Source organism: Gigantopelta aegis, chromosome 1 (genome assembly GCF_016097555.1).
Source record: "Gigantopelta aegis isolate Gae_Host chromosome 1, Gae_host_genome, whole genome shotgun sequence".
Lineage (NCBI taxonomy): Eukaryota > Metazoa > Mollusca > Gastropoda > Neomphalida > Peltospiridae > Gigantopelta > Gigantopelta aegis.
In genome coordinates, this window is record NC_054699.1 from 5,003,193 (window position 1) to 5,027,472 (window position 24,280).

Here is a 24,280-nt window from a genome sequence, read left to right on the forward strand (position 1 = left end):
GCATTTTTCGTATTTTTAAAAACGCACGTGAGTCTGAGAAGTAACGGTTATGAAATCACGTTGTAGTCTGTGTGTGTCTGTCAGTGTGTTTGTGTGTGTCTGTTAGTGTGTTTGTGTCTGTCAGTGTGTCTGTGTGTGTCTGTCAGAGTGTCTGTGTGTGTCTGTCAGTGTGTCTGTCAGAGTGTCTGTGTGTGTCTGTCAGAGTGTCTGTGTGTGTGTCAGAGTGTCTGTGTGTGTCTGTCAGTGTGTCTGTGTGTGTCTGTCAGTGTGTTTGTGTGTGTCTGTTAGTGTGTTTGTGTTTGCCAGTGTGTTTGTGTTTGCCAGTGTGTTTGTGTGTGTCTGTGAGTGCGTCTGTGAGAGTATTTGCGTGTGTCTGTGAGTGTGTTTGCATGTGTCTGTGAGTGTGTTTGTGTTGAATGTGAGAGTGTTTGCGTGGGTCTGTGAGTGTTTTTGTCGTATGTGTGAGTGTTGCATGTGTATCTGTGTGTTTGCGTGTCAGAGAATGTGTTTGTGTCGAATGTGTGAGTGTTTGCGTGGGTCTGTGTTTTTGTCGTATCTGTGAGTGTTGCATGTATATCTGTGTGTCTGTGTGTCAGAGAATGTGTTTGTGTCGTATGTGTATGTTTGCATGTGTAGCTGAGTTAGGCCCCTGCGAAGCTTCATATATTCGATTCGAAATTGTCGCGAAGCTTCGATTCGATTCGATTCGATTTTTGTGTATTCGGAATTTCGAATGTTGCAGTGTACGGACAATTGGAAAATGAGGGACAAACTATATGGCCAACTGTTAACATTAATAAACATTAAACAATGTGGAAGACAAAGCAGGAAAAAAACTCACATTTTAAAATGAAATTGGTAGAAGTAACCTATTAACCAAATAATACTCTTATCATACGTATTTTTTAGTTTTCTGATTAGTTGCTCATTAGCCCAAATGTAGACTCGTTGCCTACAGTACTACACTGCTACAAGACTAATTGAATGATGTTTTCTTTTTCTTTTTTAAATACGAGATGACTATTACTTTATTAACAGACTATTTAAATGAACCTTTTATATATATATATATATATGTATGTGTGTGTGTGTGTGTGTGTGTGTGTGTGTGTGTTTGCGTATATATATATATATATATATATATATATATATATATATATATAATTCCATTCAGCAATAGTAGGTAACGAGTGTGCACAACCTTCATTCCAAGAGGTCGGCATATCTCGTGTTAGTTCAACTGTTCAACCTATGTACACATTAGTACTGGTTTTCTATTTAGGGCGCTTTATTATTTAAACTTCAACCTTGTGTAATTATGTTATCATCGTACGTACACCCAATGCAGTGGATATTTATATTGTCTTTCTAATTTCCTTCACGGAGCTTAATATTCCTTTGTGAACTGCATCTGATACACTTGATTATTCTCCAAGGTATTCGAGATTCTAAATTCGATTCGATTTGAACATTTTCGAATATTCGATTCGAAATTCGATTCGACCGAAAAATTGAGATTCGCTGGGCCCTAATGCATACTATATTAAATCTTTATGGCGGGACCAAAGAATTAGGTCGAGAGATCGAGTTTATCGAGTTTTCGAAGTTTGAGTTTTTGAAGGTCGTTATTACTAGTTTGTATAGCAACTCGGCCAGGACTGTCGCTTTAGATCGAGAGATCGAAGTTTTCGAGAGATCGAAGGTCTACTGATCGAAGTTTGACAGTATATATATATATATATATATATATATATATATATATATATATATGTATGTCAAACTTCGTAATCTTGGTGTTGAAGGGACCGGACCAACATGCTCGGTAGCTGGAGATAAACATAACAGTTTCCTGGTGAAAATTATCCCAAACATAAATTTATGTTTGCAAACTTAACAACACTAAACAGTATAGTCGATTTTGTATTTTAAAATAACCCTTTTTATGTGTGTGAATTTCTTCATGCTGACAGTTACTAAGTATACCAAAATGTGCCAACATGCAGGCGAACACTAATACAAACCAGTCACTTCTCAGCGTGTCCTTAGATTGCTTGGCAACTGTGGCTTTAAAGTCCTCTGTCATAACGTGACTTGTGATCTGGGCTAAACCTGCTAGTAGGTGGTCAGGTTTTGTTGTTTCGATCCAGTTTCTAACAACTTCAAGAGCATATAAAGTCTCCGCCGTAGTAGGTCGTTTCGGTTGGGCAATGGTGTCATTATTATCATTAGCATCATTGTTGTCGTCGTCGTCAGGTGTTACGGTTCTTGCACTGAGTATTGTGTCAATAATGTTGTCATCATCGGTCGCGGTCTCACATGTGTTCAAATGGTCGTCCAGGCTGGCGTAAGTGGCAATTGGTATACACAGTCTGCTTAATGGGATGCGTCGTGTGACTTGTCTACACTGTCTGGTTCTGGCTGGTTATCAGTTGTACCAAACTATGCGTGTCGGAAACAGTTCTTAATTGTTTACGGCGTTACATTCCCCCTGCCTGATTGATCATGCGTAAAGCATCGAGCACACTGCAGATATGCTTTTGTCAGAATTTTTGTTTTTATCCAGGTAGATAGCGTGTTTGATAGAATAGAGAATTGATTAGCTATTCCTGACTTTGATTTTATATTCTGCTCAACGGCACTAATTGCTTCGAATTTCGTTTCTGTCGTACAAACAATTAATTTTCGTTTGATGCCCGGTTTTTTGTGTGTTTGTTTGTTGTTGTTGTTGGGGGGGGGGGGGGGGTTGTTGGGGTTTTTTCTTGTTTTGTTTTGTTTATTTTGTTTTTTAAATGCTAGATTCAACAGTCCCCTCAGAACAAATGGTTCATCTACTGGCATATTTTACTCTATAATAATGCTAAACTTTGCACTGGTTTTATAAATGTGGAGCATTTTCTGTTATGTGTATCGATTCCTTTATAATTAAGTGGCGGAATTTAGGGAAGAAGGAAGAATGAAATGACATATAAAATTAATACTCGAAACGTAAGTAAGAAAGGAGTCATTTTACATGTAATATACATATACATATACATATACATACATATATACATATACATATACATATACATATACATATATACATATACATACATATATACATATACATATACATATACATATACATATACATACATATATACATGTATATACATATTTAGCTTAAGCAGGGGTGGTGGTGGTGGTGGTGGTCCGACTCCACATGTATGCGCGTGCAATATGTGTGCTATTGTGTCTATATGGGCCCAAAGATTTTAGGGATCGAATAAATATGCTCCCCAAGAAATACATTGGGAAAAAAAAAGCTTAAGCAGGTGAGGATGAGGGGGACTGACCCCCAAAACCCTCTCCTGTACGCGCGCCTGGACCCTCTCCTTGGGTCAGCGTCCTGTATTCTGAGGAGGAAACGGCTCCAACTGTGGGCCGGATGGAATCCGCTTGTGTTTGCAGCACTGTTCGCGGTAAGTGACTTCGGTGACAGTCCTGTTTCTATTGATTTACTGCTTTTCATCTATATCTATGTCCATTCTGTTGCTTGGAGAACATTGCAAGTGATCGATTGTTGTCGATTAAATTATCTGCCATCCCTGCAGCCCAAAGGCACAGTAGGAACCAAGTTTATAATTTTTATATTGAATATCTAGACTACCTTCGTTGTTCGTACCAATAATATATAGAATACTATATATATATATTCAACAGCAAACGAAACGCATTTCAAAAGATTTTCAAGCACGCTGTCCTGGGAACATACCTCGGCTATCTGGGTTGTCTGTCCAGGACAGTGGGTTAGTGGTTAGTGACAGAAAAGAGGGTGTAGTGGTCTTATTGAATCGTTAAAACCACTAGAACATATCGATTTCGTAATCATGGGCTATTGGATGTCAAACATTTGTTCATTTTTACATTTAGTCTTAGAAATGAAACCCGCTACATGGTTCCGTTAGCAGCATGGGATCTTTTATATGCACCATCCCACATACATGATAGCACATACCACTGCCTTTGATAGCGCAGTCATGGTGACGATGAGTTGTAAGATAAATGGTATCTAACAAGCATGACTGTAGGATTCTATTTTTTACAATGTCCTTAAAAACCAAGTTTAAATTTTGAGGGATTTCTTTTTTTCTTTTCTTTTTTTCAGGGGAGGGGGTATTTGTGTGTGTGTGTGTGTGTGTGTGTGTGTGTGTGTTTGGGAGTGGGGGTTGCAATTAAAACATATTTACAAGTTAAGTTATACGTCACAGGGTAGTCAGTGTTGGGTACTCGCCGGAAACCACTAATAAGTAAGGTACGATGTTCATAATTGGTCCACAACGGGTCATCGACAACATGGGTGTGTAAGAAATAGCGTTTATATATAGAGAATAATACATGAGTGGCCGTTAGATACCATTTATCTCACAACGAGTTGTCTGAAAATGTATCTAACGAGCGAAAGTGAGTTTGATACGTTTTTAAACGAGTTGTGAGATAAATGGAATCTAATGGACACGAATGTATTATTCTATTTCTTACTTATCCTCCAAAACCAGGTTTTAAGAAAATTTTAACATCTTTTTCGACTAAATGTTATTTACAGCCGTTGCACTTAAGCTGACTTACGCGTCACAGACACATGAATGTCAGGTTAACTATACGTCATAGTCTAATGGATTTCCATCGTGTAGATGTTAATTGGAGGTATCTCATCACCTAGGAACAGCCAGTCGTATGTCTTGAAATCGTTAACGCACGTACATGTGTTAACAACCAAGTGTAATAAAAAAATAACGCGTAGTGTTCTCACCATTGTATATATTATATGGAGAACTTGGACGTTACCCGGTATATATTACCGTAAAAATAAGAATGATAATTTTCTGGTATCGACTAATTACTGGAAAACAGTCCAAGTTGTCATTATTGGTGTACACATTATTACTGAATGATGTTAATAATAACTTTTATAATCACAAATGGATTATGTATGTTAAATCCGTTTTAGATGATATTGGTTGTACATATATATGGTTATCACAATGCAATGCTATTACTAGTGATTCCATGTTGAAAACGTATATTAATACAAAGCTTACGGATCAATACTTACAATCATGGTATACTTATATTGATAACTCATCCAAAGCTTCAAATTATAAATTATTTTAAAATACTGTTGAATTTGAGACATACATCACAATTATAGAGAGAAAACATTGGTGTCCATTATTACGCTTCAGATTATCAAACCATAATCTTCCAATTGAAACGGGTATATGGAAAAATGTACCACTACAAAGTAGAATATGTCCATTGTGTAATAATTACGATATCGGAGATGAGTTTCATTATATAATTACATGTTTGTTTTTTAAGAATGAAAGAAAGCGTTACTTACCATCTTTCTGTCAGTCTAAACCAAATATATATAAATTTTATAAATTATTCAACTCTAAGAAAGCTGGTGTCCTTAGAAAACTTTCTATATTTTGTAATCTAATTATGAATACTTTCAAATTCTCTGGCTGATATTCTGTGTATTTTTTGTATTTATTAATATGTATTTATTGTATTTATGTACATTTATGTACACCCACCATCTTGTTACAATTATATTAACTGCTGTATGTATATATATCCTCATATGCCGTAGACTACGGCCTGAGTGTAAATGAAGTTCAGTTCAGTTTAGGGTGTTTAAATCTATATACCTGTATATAATCATTTCATAAAACTGACCATTTGTAATGAAGAAACTCTATTCTAATCAGGGGCGGATCTAGGATTGTGAGAAGGGTGTTAGCATCTATGCGTGCATGCAGATCAACATATCTGAGCGGTGTGTGTGTGTGTGTGTGTGTGTGTGTGTGTGTGTGTGTGTGTGTGTGTGTGTGTGTGTCTGTCTCTCTTTCTCTCTCTCCTAGCGGGCCTCGTCTCCATTATTTTTCAGGAATGGAGTTACTCGGACAATCCCTTATACGGAACGGCTATGTGTTGGCGCCTACAGATAGTAGACTCCGAACCAGATTGTTGACAACTACGATAAATTACTCTCCCACCTTTAATTACTGTTAGATGTCCCCCACATTTTGTCCAGACAACATTTGTGAGAAAAAAAAAACCCCAAAAAACATTACATTGAAATAGATGGCACATACTACATTGCAGGCCCGTACGCAGGGGGGTGGGATTGCGAGGGGTGCGTACGCACCCTCCATAGTCTGCAGAGGTACGTCCGTGGATATGTAAAAAAAATTAAAATAGTCCGACGATGTGAAATGAGGAAAAGAAACATTTCAAAGTTATTTCCCAAAATGCAGGAAAATAAATCTTCTGCATTCTAGATTTTAAAAAATTTCGGGGGGGGGGGGGGGGGGCATGCCCCCGGACCCCCGTACTCTAGCAACTCCGGCCCTTTGGGCCGTCGTTTACGCACCCCACCCCACCCCACCCCATATAAATTTCTGCGTACGGGTCTGCATTGTAACAGTATTACCTATATCGACTTCACTGAGATCTCCTAGGACAAAAAGCATGTAATTTTTCCGCAGTCTGTCATTTTGCTTCTTTTTTTTATGGAATACTCCTCAAGAGGGGTGGAAGCCTCGAGGTGTGTGACGTAATTAATACGACATCAAAATGATTGCTTTATACCATAACGCTGATCATGACCTTGTTAGATTACGTCACATCATTCCACCAATCTTGGAGACTATTCCATAAATAAAAATAGCAAAATGGCAGCCTACATGCCTTTTGTTCTAGGACGTTTCAGCCAAGTCGATATTGGTGGCATGGTTACCGTCTAGTATATGGAATCCGTGTCTTTGCAATGTGTTTTTTAACGATCGAACAGTAATTAAAGGTAGGCGAGTAATTTATCGTAATCTTTTTTTTTTTTTCTTTTTTCTTTTTTTCTTCTTTTTTCTTTTTTAAGCTAAAGGGGGCATAAACCCCTCCACCCTCCCACCCTCCCCTTGGATCCCCCATTGACTAATTACAAACATCCAACGTCATTTGCGCTTCTCTTTGGTGTTCATTCACTATATTTATTATATACCGAGTGAGAGATAATGCTATATTTCCGTATGAGGAGGCAGCGCTTTCAACAAGATCGACCGAACACGTTTGTTTGTTGTAATACCAACAGCGTGTCCCGGGATCATCTAGTATAAACTGCGCTATTGCGTGCGGAAAAGACAGTAACTGTACACGGATGAGCGGGCATACCGTTTTAAGGATGTAAAAAAAAAACCCAACAAATTCCAGGTAGCTGGTTCTCAAACAGTCTGGTATAAAAACAAATATGGACGAGTCCGAGGTAAAGGTAAGTGAAATATATTAATTAAACGCTAAGTAAATTAACTGTCACAAATCGTGGCTATATCGTCTCAGTGGACAGTCAGTGTGGGGGGATAGGGAGGTTGGGGGTATGTCCCTCTCGATCACACCTGTGTTTTATTTTATTTCACTTCAATTAATTTTCGTGCTTATATATCTAATTAAGGTTCAAGCTTGCTGTCCTGGGCACACACACCTCGGCTATTTGGGCTGTCTGTCCAGAACAGATGGTTAGTGTTGTTAGGTGTTAGTCGGAGAGAAGTCGGTGTAGAGGCCTTGCACCGACCCACTGAGTCCGGTGGTACACATGAAAATTGAATTATAATGTAAACAAAACGAAAAGCAGTTTCCTTTCTGGTTTATTTAATTAACTTGGATACTGGCGCCTCTCTTTATTCGAATTTGTTTCATTTATTTCATTTTCAAGAGTGTGTACCACATTTTGTTCATTGCGTGTTGTTCCGACTTATTTAAAAGTAATGTCTGAACATTGGAAAACAAATTACATAATTCGAAGCATGTTACATGTATCAGTACTCGCAAATAATTATAACTTGCCCAGATCATATACGTAATGTAGGCTACTAGTATTTGATAATAATAATAATAATAATAATAGCAATAATAGTAATAATAATTCCACTACAAAAATGTGATATTTGCTGCAAATATTTGTGTTATATAAATGATTTTGTTATTTTATATTTTTAAGATTTATATGGCAGAGTTTGTACTTCTCTGGCGTTTGTGTCTTTTTGTCAATAATGTTGCAGGCGGCAGTGCAGAGGGGATGGGTGGAGTTGTCAAAACGCCCCTCTTCAAAGCAAATTCTCACTTGCCAGTCTAGACCACAACCACCACCCCCCTCCCCACCCCCCTCCGTCCCAGCGTTGTCAATGTTGCTCATTTTTTAAAAATAATTTGGTCTAACATATGACATGTGACACTATCAATAAGCTATATAATATATAGGATTCCAAACAAATCACTCTGCATTTTCACATGGATTACAACTATACAATATATGTGTATTCTTATTGTTCTGTGTTGGGTGCGTCGTTAAATAAAACATTTCCTTCTTGTTGTTCAAAAACCAGTCACATGACTTTCCGGAAATAATGATATTGCCCTGAGACGGTCCCACCGGTCCATCAAAAGTAATATTGCCCTAACCAATGCAAATAAAGATAAAATTCTATTCAATTAATGAATAGGTAACGTAATGCAACGTCAACTGCTAATTCTAATGTAAACAAGCACAAATTTGTGACAAAACGCTTTGTTGCCCTTCAACAAAAAGAGAACATCTTTATTCATACTGAGTTTAATTCGCAAATACGACAAAGACCAGGTCAGTAATCGTCAAATTGTGTAAGGAATAACTCGTTGATTTAGAAACGTACATGATACATTAAAATGCAGTTTGAATCGGCACTCTCGGGATTTTATGTCATAAATAAAAAATGCATTTGGAGGTAATCAGTAACTGTTCAGTTTAAATGTATGTTCAGATTTATTGTATTCTTTTTATTATTATTATTAATTTTGTTGTTGTTGTTTTTTTGTTTTTGTTTTGTTTTTTGTTTTTGTTTTTGTTTTTTTTTGTTATTAGTATGATTTTGACACTCTTGCTGGTTATAGTGTCTCTAATTTAATTTTTGTCTTGGTAATGTTTCAGCTGTTTATTTCGGCATTCCTCTGCTTGTCTGCTTCGGGTAATCGAATACTAGAAAACATGAATGAATAATATTTAGGTATCTGGTTTGAAAAAAGTAATACATTTAATTTATACAAGAAACATTTGACACAACAAGCCAAGAAAGCCATGTTTTACATTTTAAAAAAGTCAAATGAACTTTCTTTGTCAATAGAATATAGAATTAAGCTGTTTGATGCAATAGTTGTTCCTATATTACTATATGGCTGTGAAATTTGGGGATTTGAAAGTATAAATATTATAGAAAAGATTCATATTCAATTCTTACGATATTTAGCGCCTGTCAGGAAAAGTACTCCAATATATATGTTATATGGTGAATATGGAAGAACACCTCTATCTCGGAAAATACATCTAAGAATAATTTGCTTTTGGACACGGCTGTTAACGGCTAAAAGCCTAAAACCATCTGTAAACGCTTACCAAATAACGTATTACGATTTTATTCAATTCAGGACGCATTTTAAATGGATAATTAACATCAGAGATCTATTTTACCAGCTTGGATTGAATAACGTTTGGGACCAGCAGTCATTTAAATAAGTGGAGTGGTTAAAACAAGTTGTGAAGAGAAGACTTTCTGATCAGTATCTGCAAACATGGAGAAAATGACATCTTTACGACCAGCAAAGGAACTACTTATAGAATATTTAAAGAGAAATTCGAACTAGAATCGTATTTTAACATTCTGGATAAAACAATGTACACAACATTTTTTTCGATTTAGAATTTCAAATCACTTTTTACCAGTTGAAAAGGGGAGGTGGACAAACATTTTATATCAAAATAGAAACTGTATGCTTTGTAATAGCAATATTGTTGGAGATGAATTTCATTATGTATTTATATGCACAAAATGTAGACAAGAAAGACTAATATTTAGCTGCTCATCTGTTTTTATCGTGGTATATATGTTTTTGAAATCATCTTGACCATTTGTGTGTTTATTATTATTTACGTTCCTCTGATGCCACCGAATGGGGGCCATGAGAGTAAATAAAGTTCTGTTCTGTTCTGTTCTGTCATACCAGGGTTTCACATGACGCAGGAATCCTGCGTATTTGACGCAAAATTTACCTAAAATACTCCTGAATAAAATCCATGTGCGTCATGGTTGACGCAAATTATTTCCGATGTCACGGTTTTACATTCATTTTTAATACATATAAACCTAACGACTAATTCAATTTAATTTCAATTCAATTTATTGCACAATACCAAACAAACTGGTGTCAGCAAACAAACAATAAAGAAGCATACTACATCAACGAAGTTCAAAACGAAAGGCACGGTAGGAACCAAGTTTATAATTTTTATATTCAATACCTAGACTACCTTCGTTGTCTGTACCAACAATACATAGATTACGCATTTCATTTCAACAGATTGTCGTGCTTATAGCCAAGTAAGGTTCAAGCACGCTGTCCTGGGAACAAACCTCAGCTATCTTGGCTGTCTGTCCAGGACAGTGGGTTAGTTGTTAGTGGTTAGTGAGAGAGAAGAGGGTGTAGTGGTCTTATTGAGTCATTAAAACTCGCTGTGGGTGGGAGTTGGTACCGGGCTGCGAACCCTGTACCTACCAGCCCTATGTCCGATGGCTTAACCACGACATTACTGAGGCCGGTGCAAACGATACGCGAAGATGAATTTTAGCTGTAACATAACATTTTCTTCTTTAAAAAGTTAAAGTTTGTTTTGTTTAACGACACCACTAGAGCACATTGATTTACTAATCATCAGCCATTGAATGTCAAACATTTGGTAATTTTGACATAATAGTCTCAGAGTGGAAACCCGCTCCATTTTGGTTCCTATTAGTAGGAAGGGATATTTTATATGCACCATCACACAGACATACCACGGCCTTTGATTTGCCAGTCGTGGAGCACTGGCTGGAAGGAGAAATAGCCCAATAGGCCCACAGACGGGGATCGATCCCAGACCGACCGCGCATCAAGCGAGTGCTTTACCACTGGGCTATGTCCCGCCCCACCAACAGAAATCTAATTTTCAGATGTAACATTACATTTTCTGTTTAAGAAGGGATCAATATATTCCTGAGAATTACACGAGATGGTAGAGATTACTACATAAGTGGCCGTTGAATAGCGTTTATCTTACGAGGTAAAAAAACACGTATTATAACGAGTGAAAATATAATGAATACGTCTTTAAACAACAAGTTTCAAAAGTTAAAAGTTTGTTTTGTTTAACGAAACCACTAGAGCATATTGATTTATTAATCATGGGCTATTGGATGTCAAACATTTGTTCATTTTTACATTTAGTCTTAGAAATGAAACCCGCTACATGTTTCCGTTAGTAGCAAGGAATCTTTTATATGCACCATCCCATAGACATGATAGCACATACCACTGCCTTTCATAGCGCAGTCATGGTGACGACGAGTTGTAAGATAAATGGTATCTAACAAGCATGACTGTGGGATTCAATTTTTTACAATGTCCTTAAAAACCAGGTTTAAATTTTGAGGGATTTCTTTTTTTCTTTTTCTTTTTTTTCAGGGGAGGGGGTATTTGTGTGTGTGTGTGTGTGTGTGTGTGTGTGTGTGTGTTTGGGAGTGGGGGTTGCAATTAAAACTTATTTACAAGTTAAGTTATACGTCACAGGGTAGTCAGTGTTGGGTACTCGCCGGAAACCACTAATTAGTAAGGTACGATGTTCATAATTGGTCCACAACGGGTCATCGCCAACATGGGTGTGTAAGAAATAGCGTTTATATATAGAGAATAATACATGAGTGGCCGTTAGATACCATTTATCTCACAACGAGTTGTCTGAAAATGTATCTAACGAGCGAAAGTGAGTTTGATACCTTTTTAAACAACAAGTTGTGAGATAAATGGAATCTAACGGACACGAATGTATTATTCTATTTCTTACTTATCCTCCAAAACCAGGTTTTAAGAAAATTTTAACATCTTTTTCGACTAAAAGTTATTTACAGCCGTAGCACTTAAGCTGACTTACGCGTCACAGACACACGAATGTCAGGTTAACTATACGTCATAGTCTAATGGATTTCCATCGTATAGATGTTAATTGGAGGTATCTCATCACCTAGGAACAGCCAGTCGTATGTCTTGAAATCGTTAACGCACGTACATGTGTTAACAACCAAGTGTAATAAAAAATAACGCGTAGTGTTCTCACCATTGTATATATTATATGGAGAACTTGGACGTTACCCGGTATATATTACCGTAAAAATAAGAATGATCATTTTCTGGTATCGACTAATTACTGGAAAACAGTCCAAGTTGTCATTATTGGTGTACACATTATTACTGAATGATGTTAATAATAACTTTTATAATCACAAATGGATTATGTATGTTAAATCTGTTTTAGATGATATTGGTTGTACATATATATGGTTATCACAATGCAATGCTATTACTAGTGCTTCCATGTTGAAAACGTATATTAATACAAAGCTTACGGATCAATACTTACAATCATGGTATACTTATATTGATAACTCATCCAAAGCTTCAAATTATAAATTATTTAAAAATACTGTTGAATTTGAGACATACATCACAATTATAGAGAGAAAACATTGGTGTCCATTATTACGCTTCAGATTATCAAACCATAATCTTCCAATTGAAACGGGTATATGGAAAAATGTACCACTACAAAGTAGAATATGTCCATTGTGTAATAATTACGATATCGGAGGGAGTGCGAGGGGTGCGTACGCACCCTCCATAGTCTGCAGAGGTACGTCCGTGGATATGTAAAAAAAATTAAAATAGTTCGACGATGTGAAATGAGGAAAAGAAACATTTCAAATTTATTTCCCAAAATGCAGGAAAATGAATCTTCTGCATTCTAGATTTAAAACAATTTCGGGGGGGGGGGGCATGCCCCCGGACCCCCTACTCTAGCAACTCCGGCCCTTTGAGCCGTCGTTTACGCACCCCTACCCCACCCCACCCCATATAAATTTCTGTGTACGGGTCCGCATTGTAACAGTATTACCTATATCGACTTCACTGAGATCTCCTAGGACAAAAAAGCATGTAATTGTCCGCAGTAAGTCATTTTGCTCTTTTTTTTTATGGAATACTCCTCAAGAGGGGTGGAAGCCTCGAGGTGTGTGACGTAATTAATATGACATCAAAATGATTGCTTTATACCATAACGCTGATCATGACCTTGTCACATCATTCCACCAATCTTGGAGACTATTCCATAAATAAAAATGGCAGCCTACATGCCTTTTGTTCTAGGACGTTTCAGCCAAGTCGATATTGGTGGCATGGTTACCGTCTAGTATATGGAATCCGTGTCTTTGCAATGTGTTTTTTAACGATCGAACAGTAATTAAAGGTAGGCGAGTAATTTAGCGTAATCTTTTTCCTCTTTTTTTTCTACTTCTTCTCTTTTTTTTTTAAGCTAAAGGGGGCACCCTTGGATCCGCCATTGACTAATTACAAATATGCAACGTCATTTGCGCTTCTCTTTGGTGTTCATTCACTATATTTATTATATACCGAGTGAGAGATAATGCTATATTCCCGTATGAGGAGGCAGCGCTTTCAACAAGATCGACCGAACACGTTTGTTTGTTGTAATACCAACAGCGTGTCCCGGGATCATCTAGTATTATTTCTGTTGCCAATGACCGCGCCGCATAGCCGTGTACACTGCGCTGTTTCGTGCGGAAAAGACAGTAACTGTACACAGACGGGCGGGCATACTATTTTACGAAGGGAAAAAAAAAAAAAAAAAAAAAAACAATTCCAGGTAGCTGGTTCTCAAACAGTCTGGTATAAAAACAAATATGGACGAGTCCGAGGTAAAGGTAAGTGAAATATACTAATTAAAGGCTAGGTAAATTAATTGTCACATATCGTGGATATATCGTCTCAGTGGACAGTCAGTGTGAGGGGATAGGGAGGTTGGGGGCATGTCCCCCTCGATCACACCTGTGTTTTATTTTATTTCACTTCAATTAATTTTCGTGCTTATATATCTAATTAAGGTTCAAGCTCGCTGTCCTGGGCACACACACCTCGGCTATTTGGGCTGTCTGTCCAGAACAGATGGTTAGTGTTGTTAGGTGTTAGTCGGAGAGAAGTCGGTGTAGAGGCCTTGCACCGACCCACTGAGTCCGATGGTACACATGAAAATTGAATTATAATGTAAACAAAACGAAAAGCAGTTTCCTTTCTGGTTTATTTAATTAACTTGGATACTGGCGCCTCTCTTTATTCGAATTTGTTTCATTTATTTCATTTTCAAGAGTGTGTACCACATTTTGTTCATTACGTGTTGTTCCGACTTATTTAAAAGTAATGTCTGAACATTGGAAAACAAATTACATAATTCGAAGCATGTTACATGTATCAGTACTCGCAAATAATTATAACTTGCCCAGATCATATACGTAATGTAGGCTACTAGTATTTGATAATAATAATAATAATAATAATAGTAATAATAATTCCACTACAAAAATGTGATATTTGCCGCAGATATTTGTGTTATATAAATGATTTTGTTATTTTATATTTTTAAGATTTATATGGCAGAGTTTGTACTTCTCTGGCGTTTGTGCCTTTTTGTCAATAATGTTGCAGGCGGCAGTGCAGAGGGGATGGGTGGAGTTGTCAAAACGCCCCTCTTCAAAGCAAATTCCCACTTTTCACAGTCTAAGGAATATCTCGCATTTAGAAACGTACATGATACATTAAAATGCAGTTGGAATCGGCACTCTCGGGATTTTATGTCATAAATAAAAAATACATTTGGAGGTAATCAGTAACTCTTCAGTTTAAATGTATGTTCAGATTTATTGGGGGTTTTGGGGATTTTATTTTGGTTTTTTATTATTATTAATTATTATTATTATTATTATTTTATTATTATTATTTTGTTTTTTGTTGTTGTTTGTGTTGGGGTTTTGTTGTTATTAATATGATTTTAACACTCTTGCTGGTTATAGTGTCTCCAATTTAATTTTTGTCTTGGTAATGTTTCAGCTGTTTATTTCGGCATTCCTCTGCTAGTCTCTTCGGGTAATCAAATACTAGAAAACATGAATGAATAATATTTAGGTATCTGGTTTGAAAAAAGTAATAAATTTAATTTATGCAACAAACATTTAACACAAGCAAAAAAAACCAAATTTTACATTTTAAAAAAGTCAAATGAACTTTCTTTGTAACAGAATATAGAATTAAGCTGTTTGATGCAATAGTTGTTCCATATAGGCTGTGAAATTTGGGGATTTGAAAGTATAAATATTATAGAAAAAATTCATATTCAATTCTTACGATATTTAGCGCCTGTCAGAAAAAGTACTCCAATATATATGTTATATGGTGAATATGGAAGAACACCTCTATCTCGGAAAATATATCTAAGAATAATTTGCTTATGGACACGGCTGTTAACGGCTAAAAGTCTAAAACCATCTGTAAACGCTTACCAAATAATGTATTACGATTTTATTCAATTCGGTACGCACTCTAAATAAATAATTAACATCAGAGATCTATTTTACCAGCTTGGATTGAATAACGTTTGTGACCAGCAGTCGTTTAAATAAGTGGAGTGATTAAAACAAGTTGTGAAGAGAAGACTGTCTGATCAGTATCTACAAACATGGAGAAATGACTGACATCTTTACGACCAGCAAAGGAACTACTTATAGAACATTTAAAGAGAAATTGGAACTAGAATCATATTTTAACATTCTGGATAAAACAATGTATACAAAAAAATTTCGATTTAGAATTTCAAATCACGTTTTTACAAGTTGAAAAGGGAGGTGGAGAATCATTTTATATGAAAATAGAAACTGTACGCTTTGTAATAGCAATATTGTTGAAGATGAATTTCATTATCTATTTATATGCACAAAATTTAGACAAGAAAGGCTAAAATATCTTAACAAATACTATGTGAAGACCAAATATATAAAAATTTCAGCAACTGTTTAACTCAAAACGTATTAGGCTAGTGTTCTTAAAAAATTGTGTAAGTTTATATCAATTTTTAACAATTTTGTGCTTCTTGACTTATGTGTAATTTTAACTGTTTTTAATATTTAGCTGCTCATCTGTTTGTATCGTGATATATATGCTTTTGAAATCATCTTGACCATTTGTATGTTTATTATTATTTACGTTCCTCTGATGCCACCGAATGGGGGCCATGAGAGTAAATAAAGTTCTGGACCCATATTCACAAAAGGTGTAAATTTACGTCTACGACTAGCACTTACGTGTGCCGTAGATTTACGTTTACGTGCAAGAAGCACCTTATTCTCAAAGACGGTCGTAAATGTAAACGTAACTTAGTTGGACGTAAATCTACGACTTAGCACTCTCACTGGAGTAATTAATAAAAACACATTAGAAACGATGGCTACCGGGTAAATAACAAATGCGCAAAACGCAATTTTGTTTGTCGTCTGCTAACAATAACATCGCGAACCGTGAACCATGGCATTTTGGTACTGGTGGGCATCCGCGTTTTGGTACGAACTTGAGGACATTTCTTAAAAAGGAAAAGATAACTCAGGAGAAATTGGCCGAGTCGAAAACATCCGTTCGATCACCAACAAAAATATGTTCAATCTGTGGTCGTTCGCCATCGCAAACTGCTTCAGTTATTGGAATGTTGCCAATTTCCGTAAATAATAGTAAATGACGGCGATCGTGCTTGATTTATTATATATACACGACATACGTGCAGCGTTAGTTGTAACCGGAGGCACTCTTATATTTACGTCCAACTTTACACGTAGCCCGAGTACTCTGACTGTAAGAGAGCTAGACGGACATTTGGACATAAACACGCTCTCATTACAGTCAGAGACCAACCTATGTCTTTTTTTGGCAATTCCTGACTACCAGACGGTAGGCAACGAGTCCCGCTCTAATACCACAACAATCCTATGTTTGACGTCAAATACCTTTACATCAATCATTTTCGAGTTAAGTGATACAAAAAAATCCACATATTAATCACTAATACACTTACTACAGAAAGAAACCCGACAGCACTCACATTCAGCTACGCTTCGTGACACTCCGTCGCAACAATTGCAAAGCTCGGCGATCTATTTCGAGACGTAGACCACGTGATCGCGCACTGGGCGATTCCGCCTTGTGCAGCAGTTACAGGGGCCGTCTCATATCAAGCGAAGTTACAACATGGAAGAGTTGGCTAATGCCGTTTTGGATGAATTTGGATTTCATTACGTCATTAAACCAAAACAATTACACATTATTGATTCCATTTTGAATTTGAAGGATACATTTGGGTGTTATCGACAGGATACGGCAAAAGTATGTGCTACGTACTGCCTCCTCTTATGAAAGATAAAGTAAGTAGTAATTTAATTGATTATTTTATGTTTTATGAATTAGTCATTAGTACAGTAGTAGAGTGTGTGTGTGTGGGTTTTTTTTTCTTCAACAATTACGTAACGCTCTTGAGGGGATGGGGTATCATAAGATGTATTCCGAGGCGTTAAGGGGAAGGATGGCAATGCTTGTTACTGCAAAATCAAAATTGAATCGGTGCATAGCTCATTCGATCTTTAAAAAACTTATCTTATAGTTTGTTTTGCTATTCAGATCAAACTAAAAAATATTGAAATTTGTTTTTGTTCAACGACACCACTAGAGCACATTGATTAATTAATCACTAGCTATTGGATGTCAAACATTTGGTAACTCTGATATGAGTATTGGAGAAGAAACCCGCTACATTAGCAATGGATCTTTTATATGTACTTTCCCACAGGCCACTGACCAGTTCTGGTGCATTAGTTGGAACGACAAAGAAATCAATTGGTTGAATGGATCCATCGAGGTTGTTCGATCCTGCGACGCGAACACTCAAACGACTGAGCTGAAACCCACTCCCTAAGAAATATGCGGAAATGACTCAAATGTGAAACTGTGGTGTAATATCTCATTAAAAAGCAAAAAGAAAAATAAAGAAGAAAAAGCCGGTAGGATACTTGTAAATTAAGTAATAAAAATAGTTCAAATTTTGTTTTGGGTTGGTTGTAAGTATTCTGTTTGCTTAATAACTAATTTCATATGAACGATCGTTTTATCCAAGCAAATGTAAATCACATATATGTATGGTAGTTAATAATTATTGACAATGAATTAACCTACGTAGAACACAGCCCAATTGTTTTCAACAACTGAACAAAGACCGATTCTGTAACACAATACTCAATGATCAGTTGTAGACAGGAGTTCCGTCATAGTAGACAAGCTGACGCCTAGGGACCGATGGCGATGAGTTTCGCCGTATGCATGTATGGCCACAAATGACTGCCAGGTCCGATGTCGGGAATTAACCTGCTTATATCAGTTTGATGTTCAAGTACGCTACCACGATTTCTGATCAGGGCCACAAACTGTACTCAGAACGAGAGGGTGTGTGGGGAGTTTTAAAAAAAGGTTTAGAACTTTTTTCAGCGTAGAATGTAGCCACAATTAATGAGATTACCCATCGATACGCATTGGCAGTTAACAGTACGACAATGATATTTGTCGCTGATTTAAAAGTTCTTTTTTGACTGACGATTTGTTTATGAAAATAATAACCGCTTGATATGAGACGGCCCCTGTAACTGCTGCACAAGGCGGAATCGCCCAGTGCGCGATCACGTGGTCTACGTCTCGAAATAGATCGCCGAGCTTTGCAATTGTTGCGACGGAGTGTCACGAAGCGTAGCTGAATGTGAGTGCTGTCGGGTTTCTTTCTGTAGTAAGTGTATTAGTGATTAATATGTGGATTTTTTTGTATCACTTAACTCGAAAATGATTGATGTAAAGGTATTTGACGTCAAACATAGGATTGTTGTGGTATTAGAGCGGGACTCGTTGCCTACCGTCTGGTAGTCAGGAATTGCCAAAAAAAGACATAGGTTGGTCTCTGACTGTAATGAGAGCGTGTTTATGTCCAAATGTCCGTCTAGCTCTCTTACAGTCAGAGTACTCGGGCTACTTTACACGTAACTTACGTTTTCGTTGTTTCGTGAATAGCTCTTCGGTCGTTGATTTACGTTTACGTGTAAAACTAGACTTACGATGTTTTGTGAATATGGGTCCTGTTCTGTTCTTTCACACGATTACGTGACGTCATTAAAACTCATTAGTTAGCAGGGTCGTAGCTAGGATTTGTTGTTTGGGGGTGGGGGGGGGGGGGGGGGGGGGGGGGGGGGGGGGGGGGGGGGGGCCAACTGCGAAGTTAATAGTCTAAAACACCTTTTCTTTAAGTTTCTATAATGCTTTCCGAATTTGCTAGCTACGGCCCTGGTTAGAACTCGTTTTGCAGGAAATTAGCGTATTTCGATTCTGATAAATAAAGCAGTAATGTACTAGTTTATGGATTCTATTATGTAATAAAACAATTACTTAACGTCATAGAGGGCAATATTAGGTTTTATGGACCGAAGAAATTGATATTGACTGGGACCAAAAAGGGGGTGGGGCAACTTCTCCCTTGCCTCCCCACCCCCACCCCGCGAGGTACGGCCCGGATATTTTCGTTTTCTGAGCTTGTGGACATCTGGAGTGTCATCTGCAGCTTATTAATGTTGCCCATTTCACATGTCACTCAACAGTCCTTCTTTCGTACCATACCAAGGTCTAACTGGTACCCTACACTAAGAACATGTCATTGGACAAGTCATTGTGTTGATGGAATATTTTCGTGTGAACATGATTTCAAACAAAATATCTGGCTCTGTTTGCACTATCGTCATCCTTGGCCGTGCATATCTATACGGTATCTCTGAACGGATGTTGCTACCTTGTTCCAATTATCTGCTGCTGGACGTTTTGTGACTGCATACAGCACTCCTCTAATCAGCGCAAGAACCCTTCAAGGGCCGGCAGTTTATTGCATTTGGAATTGTTCAATGTCAGTGCAATAGCAATAGCAATAGGCAACGTACCCTCAGAGAACTTTCATATCAAAGACAATTCTGTTGGCGAGTGTGTCTGAAATTCTAATCTGTATGCTTTTGTTATGTTTTGTAGCATCTTCAGCTTGCAGACGTATGCACACGTCTGTTTTGTGGTGTGTACATGGTTTTGAATACATCACATCGGCAGTTCCAAAGCACAAGTGTCTGTTTTCAATAACTATCAGCAAACATTTCCGTGGCTATCCTTTGACATTATAATACAGTGCACACGTCTCGAGACACAATTTTCCAATCCCAAAAATGTATTCATTAGCCCTTGGGTGTATTTGTGTTGAGGTTTTCTCGTCTTTGTACACAAAACCTGTGAACTGCACTTTTATGTAGGGTATTATGTTAGTTACATAATCATCAAATGCGTCAGAGAGACCATATTTACCATGCTACACATTCATTGTCCACTTCAAGTTGAGAATTGTGGCGCAACATCTTACAATAAAGCAACTTGGATGTTTGTAATGAGCTTTGCGTTGTCACAGTTAGTGACAGAGGTGGATGAAATGACCGATTGTCACAGTTAGTGACAGAGGTGGATCAAATGACCGATTGTCACAGAAAAAGAAGTATTCTAAGTCCATGTCACATACAAGTTGTCGTCTTGTTTTAACGACAAGTGCTTTTGTGCACCTGACCTTCCTTTCTCAAAATGTCAACTGACGGTTTCTTTGTAAGATCAACTTGACATGCAGTATCCCAAATTCACTGGATGTAATTTAAACTACTGATTAAGATGTGGAGCCACTGGGACCTGTCCAGGATTGACAACATGATAAAGCATAGCTGTAGGAATACCCATATTCTTCACATCACCTGTATTCCTTCTGAAACTGAGTATAGAATAAAAGTGTAGTTGCCTGGCAATGGATTTAATAGACTTGCATAAAAGTTGTGTGTGTTTGTTCAATTCCAATATTGTCAACGTCAGCATGTTGTAAACTGATGATGTTGAAAACACACCACTGTGTAGTGGAGGTGAGCAAACCGTTCCAAACTTGGTTAGTAGTTAATGGCTGAGTCACCTAGGTGAACAAACCATACCAAGCAGAGCTAGCTCAATGCAAAAGAGTATATCAACTAGATATGTTGGTCATACCTTCGGTTATGCACAGGCACCACAGAAAATTGGTAGTAGCATATATTTCTGTGTTAGAAAAAGATCGCCGATGCCAACCACAATTATTATCTGTAGTGACCATTGTGATCCAATACTCTGTTATAGCCTACTGCCGCTAACCAATTAGTGTGAAGAGTTTCACCCTTAAAAGTCGAAGTAATACCCTAATGAGAACATAAATAAGGGCCAAAACACACTGGGTCTGGTACAGTGTCTTGGTCTGACGAGTGTGGAACAGACGCCATGTCTGGTGTATTTCGACGTCTGGATCTGTAACTGTAACATTTTATCAATATATTCTGACGTTCAAAAGAAACTATACCAATACTCTGAGAGACTACTGAAGAAAACCCAAAACTTGTTGCATGTTTAAAACCTATATATATGTTCACTCCGTGGGCGTTCGCCATCGTAAACTGCTTAAATTATTGGAAATGCTGCCAGTTTCCGTAAATAATAGTAAACAACGACGATCATGCTTGATATATTATATGTACACGACTTACGTGCAGCGTTAGTTGTAACCGGAGGCACTCTTATATTTACGTCCAGCTTTACACGTAAATTACGTTTTCGTTGTTACGTGAATAGCTCTTCAGTCGTAGATTTACGTTTACGTGTAAAACTAGGCTTACGATGCGGTGTATTTTGTCACATTCGATTCAGTGCGGTTCAGTTTGGACTGGCGCTATACTCACCAGACCCAGATCCAGACCCCAGACCCAGACCCCCAGACTCCCAGACCCAGACCCCCAGACCCAGATGCCAGACCCTGACACAGGCCCCCAGACTCCCAGACCCAGACCCAGACCCCCGACCCAGACCCAGACCCCAGACCCCCAGACCCAGACCCAGACCCCAGACCCAGACCCAGACCCAGACGCCAGACCCTGACACAGGCCCCCAGACACCCAGACTCCCAGACCGAGACCCAGACCCCCGACCCAGACCCAGACCCCCGACCCCCAGACCCAGACCCCCAGACTCCCAGACCCAAACCCAGACGCCAGACCCCGACACAGACCCCCAGACTCCCAGACCCAGAGCCCCAGACCCAGACCCAGACCCCCAGACCCCAGACCCAGACCCCGACCCTGACCCCAGACCCCCAGACCCAGACCCCCAGACCCAGACCCAGACCCCAGACCCAGACCCAGACCCCAGACCCCAGACCCAGACCCCAGACCCCGACCCCGACCCCAGACGCAGACCCAGACCCAGAGCCAGAGCCAGACCCAGACCCATACCCATACCTGGTGTGTTCTGGGTATTAGTCGGCCTCAATTAATAAAGCCTGAATAAAATTTCGAAAGAATAAATTTCTCTTCTCCTTTAAAAGAAGAGACTGATATGTTCAAGTCATTATTTATAAAAGTTAATTTTTAATAAAGGAAATATTTTATTTAACGACGCACTCAACATATTTTAATTACGTTTATATGGCGTCAAACATAGGTTAAGGACTGCATAGATATTGAGAGAGGAAATCCGTTGTCGCCACGTCATGGGCTACTGTTTTCGATTAGCAGCAAGGGATCTTTTATATGCACCATCCCACAGACAGGATAGTACATACCACAGCCTTTGATACAGAGGAAACGGCCTTTAATATACCAGTCGTGGTGCAATGGCTGGAACGAGATATAGCCCAATGGGCCCACTGACAGGGATCGATCCCAAACCGACCGCGCATCAAGCGAGTGCTTTACCACTGGGCCACTTCTCGCCCCAATTTTTAATAATTAAGAATTAAAATGTTGAATACATAGGCCTAATCAGTTTCGGTGAGAATTCACGGCCGTGTCTAAATATACAAAGTAAGTCTTTTTCAAAACTGCAAAATTTCATGTTGACACACATAATGATGTATTAATCCCTATAGTTAGGTTTAGTGTACATAGATATTTCAGTGGCGTAGGAAGGTGCCAAAGTGTGTGTGTGGGGGGGAGGGGGGGGGGAGGGGCACACAAATATATAAATATATATAAACTATTGCTACTGGATAAAGAAAACGTGGGGGTCTATATAAAATAGGGGTCAATCTGCTCATTTAAGAGATAACGGGTAGCGTCTATGACTACCCTAGTTCCGCACAGATATTTTGGGGGTTTTTTAACAGGTACCCCATACATGTTTCAAGCACAAGGCTACTTGACACAGTGGTACTAGATGAAACTTTTCTTCTTTTTTTACAACACACTCACATTTATCACCAATCACAGGACTTGTGGTGTTAACATCTCTATCAATAGTTCGGTGCACCTGCAACTTTGACCCAGCCGGAAGTTATTTGGTTTAGTACTACCACATTAGGAAAAATGTTGCGGGTTTCCTCTGATGACTACGTGTCAGAATTACCAAATGTTTGATAATGTTTATAGTGCACATATACATCCCACCACTATTACTAGTATACTATCTTAATTGTACCATTAATTCTTAAATCACTCTCCACCTGTATTTGTATATTTGTATATATATCGTGATTATGTATGTATGTATTTAAGCTGATAAGTTTTTTTTAACTTAAGGCAAATAAAGAAATTGAACTTGTTGACATCCAGTAGCCGATGATTCATTAATCAATGTGCTCTCGTGGTGTCGTTAAACAAAACAAACAAACTTTATATTATAAATCTATTATATATGATTTCACTAGCTATTGACGTTATTACAAATACCTATAGTCCGTTCCACAGGGAACGCCTTTTTTATACTTTGGACTTTACTAGTTATTTATTTCTGAGCCGATTGTTTTCTAAATTGAACACTAAAAAAAAAAAAAAAAAAAAAAACCCACACTTTTACTTTTCTTCTTACGTCAAATCAAACTGAAATTATTTTAAAAAAATAATAAAAAAATAATTGTAGGAGGATGGGATGAACTATAAGTAGACATAAAAACACAAATAAACATACATACGCACGCACGCACACTCACTCATGTATGTAATGTATGTATGTATGTATGTAATGTATGTATGTATGTATGTATGTAATGTATGTAATGTATGTATGTAATGCATGTATGCATAAAAAAATTTTTATAATAATAATAAAAAACAACTTTAGAAAACATGCTTGTATGCGACGACAAAGGCTGTTCGTAATGATGGAAGAGTTGTCG

General features: G+C 37.8%; 2 protein-coding genes across 3 annotated transcripts in view; one reads left to right on the top strand and one right to left on the bottom strand.

Moving 5' to 3' along the window:
* LOC121368670 overlaps window positions 1-2,103 on the bottom strand; it is a 31,972-nt gene extending 29,869 nt beyond the window's left edge. The window contains exon 1 of the mRNA XM_041493410.1: window positions 2,022-2,103. Within this exon, the coding sequence (XP_041349344.1) occupies window positions 2,022-2,083 (62 nt within the window). The 5' untranslated portion in view covers window positions 2,084-2,103. The remainder of the gene's footprint in view (window positions 1-2,021) is intronic.
* Window positions 2,104-6,460: 4,357 nt separating this feature from the next.
* The window catches only part of LOC121369705, a 44,056-nt gene continuing 26,236 nt past the window's right edge, over window positions 6,461-24,280 (top strand). The window contains exon 1 of one of the 2 annotated variants that reach the window (XM_041494760.1): window positions 6,461-7,312. In XM_041494760.1, coding sequence (XP_041350694.1) covers window positions 7,292-7,312 — 21 coding nt within the window. In that variant the 5' untranslated portion in view covers window positions 6,461-7,291. Of the gene's footprint in view, window positions 7,313-13,455; window positions 13,878-24,280 lie in introns of those variants that run through there. The other variant, XM_041494768.1, reaches the window with a different exon arrangement.